At 34.6% G+C, this 12688-nt stretch overlaps 1 protein-coding gene across 2 annotated transcripts in view; it reads right to left on the bottom strand.

Moving 5' to 3' along the window:
* Mrtf (Myocardin-related transcription factor) overlaps positions 1-12688 on the bottom strand; it is a 161048-nt gene that overhangs the window by 24339 nt on the left and 124021 nt on the right. For both annotated transcript variants that reach the window (XM_070111304.1, XM_036370966.2), the window contains exons 2-3: positions 459-1667; positions 149-313 (exon numbers count right to left, since the gene is read on the bottom strand). In XM_070111304.1, the coding sequence (XP_069967405.1) occupies positions 149-313; positions 459-1667 (1374 nt within the window). The remainder of the gene's footprint in view (positions 1-148; positions 314-458; positions 1668-12688) is intronic.

Raw genomic sequence — 12688 nt, 5'->3', positions numbered from 1 at the left:
AAATAAAAAAAAATATTTAATATGATTTACGGTAATGCGCAAAATTGCCAATTTGGCTGCATAACGCTCGTAAAAAATCTTCTCTGACATGTTTTTAAAAAATTGTTTGTGTTTTTTTAGCACTACTCTAATAAAATTGAACACTTACATTCTTTATTTTTATCCATCGCCGGCTGCAATGGACTGGAATCGACAATCGCCTTTGGCGGGGATTGCCGCGCATCATAGCCATCGGAATTTGCGCCATCATCACTGCTAATACCACCACTGCTGAGGAATGATGCCGCCGCCGCCGCATTCAAGCGTTGTTCACCTGTAACGAGACGAACGGAAGAGAAGATGAAAAGAATGCAAAAGCACAACAAAAAAAAATAACGAGAGAATAAAATGTATTTTTTCGATTATGCGTCAATTCCATCAGCGGCTTTACGCGCAATCACTGTCGATTGGCGACTCACCTTCTGACATATCGTCGTATGCTTCCTGCAACAGTATGACGTCTTGAAATGTGTGCTCGAAACCCACTTTGCCACTTAGCTGCGAAGCTGTCAGGAGCGCGTTACACGACGTATCCGATATAAGCTCGACGGTGGTTGCTGTCGAACCGGGCGATGAGAATGTTGCCAGTAGTGATGTCGAGCCGCCGGAACAGCTGCTCAGCGAGTGCAGTGAAGCGGATTTTGTGATTGTCTTCGACACGGAGGCGTTCGCGGTCGCTAACGCTGCGACGACTGTCGAAAGCGTTGACGTGGACTTTTCGCGCGCCTTCACCACCGACTTGACAGCCGATTTTACAGCCGCTTTTGTCGCGGCACACTTCTTCCCCGTTTCAGCTGTGGCCGCGGCGTTGACGGATTTGTGTTGTGCACCGTTAACGGTGTTAGCGGATTTCGTGGATGTTGTCTTTGACGCGGCGTATGAAACTTTCGAGCACGTAGATGCTGAGCTGGTGGAGGACGTGGAAGATTTCGACGAATTCGACGAAGATGATGAGGAAGATGAACTACTGCTACTACTGCTATTGCTACTGCTGTTGCTCTTGTGACTTGCTGTCGATTTCTTCGACGAAGCTACCGAGCAATTCGATGCTATCGAGGACGCTGGAGAGGCAGACGAGGAGGAGGACGATAAAATCGCCGAGTAACCGCTACTACAGCTGAGCTGTGGTGAAGTGATGCTTTTGCTTTCGTTGCTATGTCGCTTCAAGCTATTACCGTTACTATGATGCAGCAGATGGTGGTGGTGTTGTTGGTGATTGTGATGGTCGTGGTGTAGATATGGCAGTTGTTGATGCAAATGGTTTGTAGTATCAACGGTAATGGGTGTCGTACAATGACTTGCGCTCTTCGCGATATTTATAATGGTGGTGGTGTTGTTGTTGTCGTAGTTGTTATTTGTTGTGCTGTTGCATTTGCTTGTTTCGGCAACTGTTGCAGTTGGAAGCTTTGCGTTTTCGATCGCTTCTTTGCTTGATGCGTCGGATGTTGTCAATACAGTTGCTGCCGCTGGTGTTGTTGTAGTGGTGGTGTTTGTTGTATTGTTGCCGTCACTGCCGGCGGACGCTTGAAACCAGGTTGGGAAGCTACGTTTGAGCGTATCAATTAGATCCTGATCGAGCGTTAAACGCCACGATACAGGGCCGCCGTCCACGCCGTGCTGCGTAGACTCTGCAGTAAGCAAGAAAGAGAGAGAGTGAGAGAGAGAGAGAAAAGTAAGTATTATTATTTGTATGACGGTTTGCTAAAAATATATTTATTAAAATTTGGAGAAATAGCAAGAAATATGGGCTGCACAGGTTCTGCATGATTTTTGCTGATTTCTCAAACAGAAATACACAAAAAGAAAACGTTTATGTCACGTTACCACAAAAGCTCCGTCAGCCTAGGAGACCCAAGGTGCCTTAGGTTGCTCCTGACTACACCTCTAGGTTACTGTATTTTATAACCACATACTTCTATCCATTTCACAGAAATTAGATTAATGTAACTTATTTGAAAAACTATTCACAATTATCCTCTCTTTCTTGTAAAACACGGCCTAAGTTAATGGCTTTTACACCAGAAGATACTAAGACGCCTTCAAGCCATGAAAAAGTAGTAAATATGTTGCGATCCTAATAAGAACAACGAAATCCTTTACTAATAGCGATTTCAACCAATCGGCTACAAGTTTGATACTTTGCAGCCAAAAAGCTAATGAAACTCTGTGAAAAAAGCTCATTTTAAGCTCATCGAGTATGCACTAAAGCATGTCAGATATGGTTACTGCAAAGATTTTTATGTACAAAATATAAAACAGATATATGAGAACTCAGCATTGGCAATGGAAAGTGAAGTGGAGTAAAAGTTCCTAAAACTGTCTGGTTTTGTCGAAATAAATATATCAGAAGTAGTTTTCCACAAAGCAACTGATTAACTAAGTATTTCGACTTCTCAAGGGTGGATAAACTCTAGCGAGAACAAAAATGTCGAATCACCCCCAGATATTTTCTAATTAGATCTTACAACGTGTAAAGTGTAAAATGAAGAAAATTTCAGATCATTTGTTTGTGAGATGATGTTTTAAAGTCTTCGAAAAAATAAAAAATTATTTTTCTGATACCAAAAACTGCTTGATGAGTATTAAACGAACATTGCTGCTACCGAAACAACCATTCGTAAGAGATTTGTTAATTCCGTACAGCCCAACTGAGCTTCATTGTCGATAAACTCAATGAATATCCAATAGAGTCTTATAACGAACAATAAATTGGAACTGATCGAAACAACTGAAACTACAGATATATCAAAGTAAATTGTTAAACATATCGCTTATGAATTAACTATGTGAAAGCTCTGCGGTGCTGCGTGTAGCGCGAACTCACAAGCGTGACAATCAACCGTGCCTTAAGTCAACGAAAACGATGGGAAAATTCGTTCAAGGTAGTCCCGCATACACCGTATTTGGTAGATCTGACACTCAGTGATATTTTGCTGCTCTCAGACCTCAAAAGAATGGTTGCTGGAAAGGAATCGCGGAGATTATCTATTGTGATCCAAACAAAAACTATCGGGCTACTAAGCTCGTAACGAAAAATTGTCGTATTCGCCTAATCTGTGTATTTCTCTTTATGGCAACGATTTTGATTAAAATCAAATTATGTCAAAAAATAAGTTCCTTTCTTTAAAACGATTTGAGTCATCGACTTTTCGTCCTGTCTGATACAGGATTTGCCTATTCCATTTTCAATTAGTATAAGAACGATTGACACTTTTTATGCTGGTGGTCTCTATAATCTACAATCATACTTCTAAAGCAAAAGTATTTAAAACATGAATAAAAAATAATTATCAATAGTACGCAGGCATATTTGTGCAACACTTTGTAAGTCGCAAAGGCGCGCCAAAATTCTTTTTAAACACAACCGAATGCTTGCTATCTTTGCGTGCATTTTCCGAATACTCGAAATATTTGTGTGAGGCCTTTTAAAGAAATATAACACTGCTAACGATTGAGGAACAGAGACACGCATTTTGTATATAAACACACCGAAATGTTGGAAATTTATATTTGGATAAATAATTTCACAAAGGCCAAGCGTTTTTGTGCGTGAAAATCACGTATGAAATAATCGACAAACAAATAAATAATATCACGAGCAAGTATTTCATTCACCATCTGTATAAATCCGCGCACACATGCTAACATACAAACATACACACACACATACACATGTACATTATTTATAGTGCCAATCAAACTTTTAGTGGCAGCAAAGCATTTTTTAATTGGAATAGCTGAAATATTTATAGTTTCTCACAGTTCTTATGAGTCAGAAATGGAGTAAAAAACAAATATACATACATATGTATATACATACAAATATGTTGGAAAATCGCGATGTATAATAATTTATTAAAATCATTTTTATAAATATCTCACTGTATTTAATAAAGATTCTTTGCAAATATTGTTAAACAAAGCTTACGCGTGATTGAAAAGGTTTTTCAGGCAAATAATTTCAGAGAGCGATTTAATAAAAATGTTTGCCAAAGAGAATAAGTAAAATGTTTTAAAATATTGATTTACAGATATTGAAAGTTGGGTAAATGATCTCAGTTAAAATGCAGTGAAAGTAGTTTAATTAAATTGCAAGTAATTGCTTTTTAAATGCTTTCGGTTAGTTCTTAAATAAAACCAAATTGAAACTTTTGAAAATGTGATAAATTAGATGATGGAAATTAGCCAATTTCATTAAATTACTAAAAAATAGTTATTTACCTTGGTTTTGTTAAAAAATATTTTACAAAATATATTTGCCTACTTTTGTGCGCGCACTAAAAGAACATAAATCTACACAAACAATAACTGCACGATGCTTCTATAAATATTTTTCAAGAAGCTACAGCTTTGTATAAACGGCAATAATTGGCTATTTTCAGTAACCTAATTTTTAATGTATTCAATGTGACTGACACGTGACAATTTTTTGGAAGAAATTATTTATATTGCTTAGATACAGATCATAATAAAACTTAGACGAAGTAATACTTTAATACTTCTAAGCAAGTTCACAGGTCAGGGTAAGTTTACTCTACAAGAAAGATAAAATGTTCCATACGAAATTTCGACAATTTTGAAGTCATTTAAAATAGCGTTATGAACGCTTTTTGGAAATTTCCGATTTAACCGCCGATTACATTAAGTGGTTATACTAGTATCATCTCATCAATTTCGAAAAATTAAAATTTTTTTTTTGCATATGTAAAATATTCTTTGATAATTTTAAGTTGGCAAATAGTTGGGAGACATGAACCTATTTGTAAAAATTTTTTTAACTTCGTGTAATCGTCTCCCAAAAAATTAAACTCGTTTGTTTTTCGAAACGCTACTTTCGAAGTCGGTGAAAAATTTTTCTCCGAAACGGCTTGAAATTTTCACTCACACCTTTTTCGATATATTTGTCAGGCAATGTTCGAAGGAATGAAATTTTCATACGCTCGCAACATGTCATTACAGAGTATTCACCTAACGGTTGTTTGTATCACCTAAAACTAATCGACATAGATATAGAGTTATACATGTATATATAAATGATCAGGAAACTTGTCGAAGGGAAGTATTTCGAACTATTATTTATTTGTTGTGAAAATGTAATATTCACACCATGGGGAGTTGGTTATGTTGAATATAACTAAAAGGTCGATATCTCAGTAAATAATTTCGTCAGTCTTTTACTTTTACCCCCGAGATTGGCAACGTCTTCCATTAAGTGGATGCGCTCCAATTATAGGGCGCGAGAACTTATGGACTCATTCGGGTCTTCTTCGATACTTTGCTCTACAGCAACAATAGCGTCTTCGGTGCTCACTGTACGGTGTTTCTGAGAAAGCGCATTATCCACAAGATTAAACGTGGTGCGAAACCGAATCATAGTCGCTTAAATTATAGACTCTGCTGGGCGATTGTGTAGAGCGGATATTAAACGCAGGGCGCGAAGGAAACGTTGTTCCGGAGTAAGCCTGTTTATTATGAAAACGCAAATCAAATTGATATTAAACCAAATAACAGCTGTCTGAAAGACCAACTCCTAAAAAAGTATTGCCTCATCGAAAACCACACGTCTAAAAAAACACCCATTATTAACTGATGTAATTGCTGAAATTATGATTTAGCAAACTATTACTCAATTAATTAAATCATTAGTTTACTTCAATTAATTATAGAAAAATGTGTTTAAAAATTTTAATTCATTAAAATATGTTTCAGGCAGTTTTAAAAATTTTCTTTGCTTTTGCTGCAATTGTGATCCATTTATAGTAAACCCCTCAACTCTACGAAAACTAAGTAAATCGACTAAGCGAAAGGAAATTAATTTGAGAACATACAGAGGTCACTCCTACAACTCATATTTCCCACGAGTGGCAACTCGAGCACTCGAACAGCACAACAAAAACCAAAGAAATTACTTTCCAAACAACAAACTATGATGCACTTGCATGCTATTTATAATTAAATATATATACCGTTATGTAGCAACAAGTTGCCTTTGGCTGCAAAAGCTAAGCAGACGCACATAAATATTTTATAGCATTGAAATGCCAGTAAAACCACAAGCAGCAAATTAATTTACTGCTCTTACATTGTAGAAGCTAACTTTTACCACAAACAGCTCGTAAAAACCGTGAAACCAACGAACGAGCCAGAGAGGACGGGGCGTGGTGTTTGGTCTGCTAAGAAATCCAAGAATGCAGTGAAGAAACCTAGAGACTGCAAAAGAGCTAAAACTTGCGGTCGCCGGTCATTTATACGCTGATTATGCGCAATACGAGATTCGGGCAGAAAAAAAAAGAAGAAGAAGAAGGAATTAATTAAACTTGCAGGAACTTTCGCCTTTACAGGGAACCCGAATTGCAGCATATAAAACCAAAAACAACAAAAGACATAAAATATAATAAAGCAGCAGAAGAAGAAATGCAGCAAAGGTATTTCGTGGTATTTCTTTACTTTACAACCGCTCCGGCTAATTAGACGGACGGGCGGACAGACAGACAGAGCAACATGGCATGCCACTGGCGATTGACTGATTCTACAAATTCTAACATCACCGTTCACCACTTCACAAATATTTAAGGCTTTCAATTGAGAACTTTTATTCAGTTGTAAAAATAAATAATTTTTCTAGTTATAAGACATACCCTCCACACCAGCGCCAGCTGCCGTAAAGGACTCAAAGAAGTAGGAGGAAAAAAGTAAAATTGAAAATAAAATATAATAAATAAATAAAAAAAAACAACACTAAGGAGAAGTCTGTTTGTAGTAAATCAAAATATTATCTTTTACGCTGCATTCCAAATGAGTTTAGCTGAGGGAGGCCGCCACTTCAAAGGGAGCTGCCGCAATTGTTGCCGGCGCTGCTAGTTGGAACTGTTACGCTTCAATTCAGTTGAGCAGATGATTTATGTGTGTTTGATAAAATAATAAGCGCTATATGTATATGTGTGTGTATGTGCATAGATTTGTGGGTGAGTAGCAGAGCACAGGTGGGCAATTAGAGAAATATACTAGACGGAAACGCGGCCACGTGATGAACAGCAGCTGACAACGCTGATTATGGGCCACACAGCAGAGATTAGAGTGTGAACAAATTTGTGTGAATGAGTAAAATTACTAACACACACACATACATACAATATAAAAAGTGGAACACTTAAAAAAAATATGATGTAATGAGTTAAGCTATAAGTGAAAATTCATGTTAAAAATTTTTCAAATGAAATTACATATTTCTGTTTTCTCTTGTATTTTTAAAACATAAGACTTAAAATCAACTATATGAATATTTTACCAATATTTTTACCCATAAAATTTACATTTTTTTTAAAAAAAATATCAGAAATATGTAATAAAGAAAAATGTACAATAATATTTAAAATAATTTAATAAAAACATAAGTATGCTCAGAGATATTATTTTTAGATACTTTTTGTGTCCATAAATAAGGATTTTTTCTAAATAAATATTTTGAGGATACCATATGGATATGTTTAAAAATATATGTACATATATGTTTTACTATTTTTAATATTTCAAAGATAAGTTATATAGTTAACTTTAGCTATAATAATTAAAAATGTTTTTATAACATTTCATACTTTTTTGTTTAAATTCAGGTATTTTATAGAATATTTTCTAATACTTTTTATTATAAAAATAATTAATAAAAAAATATATATTAATATTAAAATAATATACTACTTAAAGTAACTTATTTTTTACTTTTACAAAAATAATATAATATTTTTAAAAATGTTTAAGGTAAATTATTGTAGTAATAAAGTATAAAATTTTCAAAAATATGTTATAAAAAATATTATTCAAAAATATTTAAAATAATTCAAAAAAATATATTAAAAAATTGTTTATACAATAATATATAAAAATAAAATATAATAAAAAATGTGTATACCTCTTTTGTATATTAAATTGTTTATAAAATGTTTTCCTTTTATGACTTTTTTTTTAAATTTACACTTAATTTTAAATTTATTCCTTCCAAAAGTTATAATTTAAAATTATTTAAAAAAAAAATTTAAAAAAAAGTATTAAAAAGTACTATGCAAAATAATACATAAAACTTTATTTTATTTTAGTAATGCGTTATTTTTATTCTTACTAAAAACAGATTTTCTGAAAAACCCTATTATAACTAAGAGCATTATAAAAAAGCTGTTCGGTTGGCAATGTTTTTTTTTTATAAAAATTATTTAATAAATTATTGAAATGATTCTTTCAGCACTTTTTGTTATGAGGGAGTACCAACAAAGTAAGAGTACGATGTTGCAGCAACCAAAATTTAAATTTTTCTAATACAGTCAAAGCTAGAATTTTAGGCGTTCATTAAATTCGTGTGTTTTCAACTTTTTCTATTTTATAACTCACTTATTAAATGCTTAAATGATGATTTAAACTACACATAAAAATATGATAAGCGGAAAGAATAACCAGCAACATTGTTTACCGCTTCGAGTCGAAATTTGCGTCCCTCACACGTGCTCATTGAACAATGGCTGTTGTGGGACAGTGCGTATGAGCAACCTTAATACTGGTTGTGTGTGATACAAGTATTTGCATATGCATATGCTTTTATGTGTGTGTGTATGTGTGTTTGTATTCACCTTTCGGCCCTTTTCAACGCTTTTGTTTATTGATTTTGTTGGCACGACTTTTTGGTGAAATTCATCAAATTGCGAGACGAACAAACAACAAGTACAATAGACTTTCGAGAGGAAGATTACAGAAAAAGCACAAAAGCAAAACAAACAAAAGCAAACCACTAAAAACAACAGCCACAGCAAACAACAAAAACAAAAGCAAATAAATGCGCTGGCTGGTGGCACCATTGTCAACCTTGAATAGCTTTTGTTGTCGTTTTTTTTTTTAGCCGGCAGCACCCCTTGCCGTCGTATTTACTTGCGCTTTACTTTAACTATTTTTACGACGTGATTTTTTAAGGCAAATATTTTTGTACGCAACTTTTTTCGACTTTATTTTTAAATCTTTAAATATTTTCTTTTTGTTTATGTTTTTGCTACGCCGCCATTTTTAAAACAATGAGGGACCCACACAAACACACTCTCAAACTCCCAAATGTGTGTTGTGTGCGTATTTGTGTGTGTTTTGCGTCGTGCTCACCGAAATCGCTGCACATCGCGGCGGCGATTCATTGCTGCTGACCGCTGCCAACTAACCCAGTTTTCGCCGGCGAACGCGTCCATCCAAGCCAATTCCGTTTTGTTTGGTCATTTGACGTGGCTGCCACACCACATAACCGCGCGCACATGCACACGTACAATTAAACACTGTTTAACGTGTGTGCGGTGCTTGTGGCATGCCACACAAATAACGTGTGCCATTGCTGCGACATTGTGGCATGCCACGCCGCTGCATGCAGACGACCATTGCACATATGTCGAACCTATTTTCGTTTTTATTAATTTAGTTTCGACACTTTCGCAGATCTGCCGCTTGCATTTACGCATTTCAATTTCACTTCCCTTGCCAATCGTGTCTATTTTCACCAATAACAAGAATGAGGCAACAACAACAACAAGTTGGCATATTAAAGAAAAATGCGCGACACTTTCGATATATGGTAAATAGCGCTCATTTTAATTTTTTCCCTTGTTTTGTTTTGGCGATTTCTGCTTCTTCTTCTCACTTAACTTCTATGTGTTTTGTTCGTGTACGGTTTTCGAAGGGTGTGAAAAATAATTAAAATTTTTTAATGAAGCATGAACGCACGTCTTCTTGGTGTAAATATAATTAATTTTGGGCATTCTTACAAAAACGTCGCCAACTTGAGTTTCTCAACTCTTCGCTGCAGTTTTCATCTTTTATATACAATATATATTTTTTTTTAAATTTAATATTTTTCTTTGGTTACCACGCTACTATTTTGTTTTGCCAACAGTTTGCATATTTGTGTGATCTTCACTAATTATATTCGACAATTTCCGTGAAGACGGCAACGGAGAAGGAGGGGGACCTGCCCAATTTCGAAAAGGTCAAATATGTTTGTAAGCGCTCTTGAGAGATTGCCATAGGCAACGCTAGCATGCTTGTCAAGTTTAATTTTCCCAAAGGTCCGACACCTAAATAATGCCTACTTAAATACTTTCGTATAAAAGTTCAAAGTTTGGTTAGCTTATTTGTACGACGTTGGAAGTGTCAGCGAAAAAAGTTCTACAAATTTGTGATAAGTCAAAATAAGAAGACTTTTACTTTTTACATTGATTACTTATGTTTTATTTATTAAGTAGTTATATGGGTTGCGTCGAGCAAACAACCAGCCTGTCTTCAATAATTTTTTTTTTTTCATATAACAGATTTTGTGAAATTTTCAAAGGAAAATATTCAAAACTCGGCCACTACGACGCTATTTCCGGCAGTCTCTCAGAAAAAAAGTGGCACCAAATTGACAGCAGAACTTTTGACAGGATCATCCGAAGTAAAAAGAAGTTAAAAGTTAATTAAGATCATAAACTAGTTTTTAGATATAATATTATCGGGAAAGTATTCTGGAGGTTACTTTGAAGCCTTGGGCAGACAAACATTTCGGTCGCAGACAATGGACATTCCAACAAGACTGCCTCACAAAGCGAGCGAGAACCAAGAATATATATATATAGTATACAGAGTAAAGGAGAGAGGGGAATGATCGGGGCTCGAAATTCTCAGGGCAGCCAATTGCTTTACAACAGTGTTTTGCAAATTTTTTCTCCAACAATTTACTGCAATTCTTCCCATTATGTATTACTATATGGTATTTTATATGGATATTTGCTTGTAATGCTATTATTTTAATTTATAATATTCAGCATCAATTGCAAAATTAAATTATTTGAGATCAGCATCAATGTTTCTTCAGGATGCTTTATCCGAGTTATTTTATATGCACATACACACATATGTACTCAAGCCCATGTAACATCAGGAAAAAAATATACATATGGTAAAATGAAACTAATTTTTTCTCAAAATAAATAAAATATAATTTCAATAAATTGATGGATCAAGCAGCCCTCACCCTATATTCCCGCGAGCTCCGGTTTTCTCTCTACGGCCCTGGGTATATATTAAATATTATTGCAATAATCTATGTACTTATGTATTTAATATGTTAGTCTGTCAGGCTAATAGGTAACGCGTGGTTTTTAATACATGGAATAATTATATACAAATAAAGACAAACCTATTATTTCCGGTACAGGAATCCAAAGAATTGAATTCAAAATCTTACCGGTTCTCTATAGTGAGTCCAAGAAAAAAGACCGCCCTGAATTATTTTACTTTTAATATAATTGATATATGAACAATCCTACCTTTTAAGTTGAATAAAACTGGGCACATTGTGCTAAATTTTACTAAAATCGATTGAGAAGTTTAGAAGATTACCTCGGAGAAAACCTGACACGTAATTTGTATATATTATTTATAGAAGATAGAAGATTTATAGAAGAAAGAACTGCCACTGCTTAATTAGCATTCGGAAAAGCCCGAAAATGAAAAAAACTAATTTTAAAATTTACAAATATGTATAAATAATAAATTGAATAGCGGTGCTTGTTACAACACTGCCCAATTCAACACACTTCATGCAACACTTAAACCGCAATACTTAAATGCAAATGAAACTAATTAAAGATTTTTGCGAATATTACACAATTCAGTATATTTAGTTTTGTATGTGACATAAACTTAACCGAAGAGGCTAAATTTAATATATTGAGTTGATGTGGAAAACGTCGACCAATAGATCGGAATTGATTATACGAGTATTAGACCAATCTCATTTATATTGGGCACCAAAACATTAATATAATTTTTTAACTTTTAAGAAAACGTGTCCATTTAATTTCATTAAAATATCACAAATTTTGACCCACCGAAGCGGTTAATGGCAGGTGGAAAGTCAGAAATCATTCTATAGGGTATATTATGGGCAGAGAAATGGATATATATATGGAATAAAGTCAGTTGAATGTTTCAAAATAGTGAATATCGTTATATTGGGGCTATGGCAAATTTTCACTCGATTTTATCAATTTTAGGCACAAAGTTACACTGTTTTTGAAAATTTATTTTCGGCAAAAAGTCGGCCATATGCACTGGCGTCCACATATTCGGTATGTGGGGGTTTGAACAGTTATGGGCCGATTTTGACAATTTTTAAACTCGAGATAGCATACCTCAAAAACACTATTTGTGCAAAGTTTTATGCGAATATATTCATTGATTTTTACTTTGTACTGGAAAGCGAAAGATCGAATTTAAAATTGTGTTATATTATATATGGGAATTAAGCGTGGTTGTAGTCTGATTTCGCCCATTTTCATAGCGTAACATTCCGGAGATTTGGGATTTCGCCTAAATGTGGGCGGTGCCCCGGCCATTGTCCAATTTTGACCATCCTTTAAAACCCTTTTGTAGCATCCTGCGTGTAAAATTTAATGTCCTCGACGCATTTAGTTATTGATTTATCGCGCTTTTAGTAGTTTTTACCAAAACCGTTAAATAGGGAGAGGGCGGGGTTATAATCCGATTTTATCCATTTCGGTCGGTAGGGCTTCTTATAGAATTTCAGCTAAGCGAATTTGGTTATCGTAGCTTTTGTGGTTTAAGAGATATGCACATTAAACCCATTAAA

The sequence above is a fragment of the Bactrocera oleae genome, chromosome 6 (assembly GCF_042242935.1).
Source record: "Bactrocera oleae isolate idBacOlea1 chromosome 6, idBacOlea1, whole genome shotgun sequence".
In the NCBI taxonomy this organism is placed as follows: domain Eukaryota; kingdom Metazoa; phylum Arthropoda; class Insecta; order Diptera; family Tephritidae; genus Bactrocera; species Bactrocera oleae.
The sequence above is the reverse complement of the archived record's forward strand: the minus strand, read 5'-3'. Positions and strand labels throughout refer to the sequence as shown.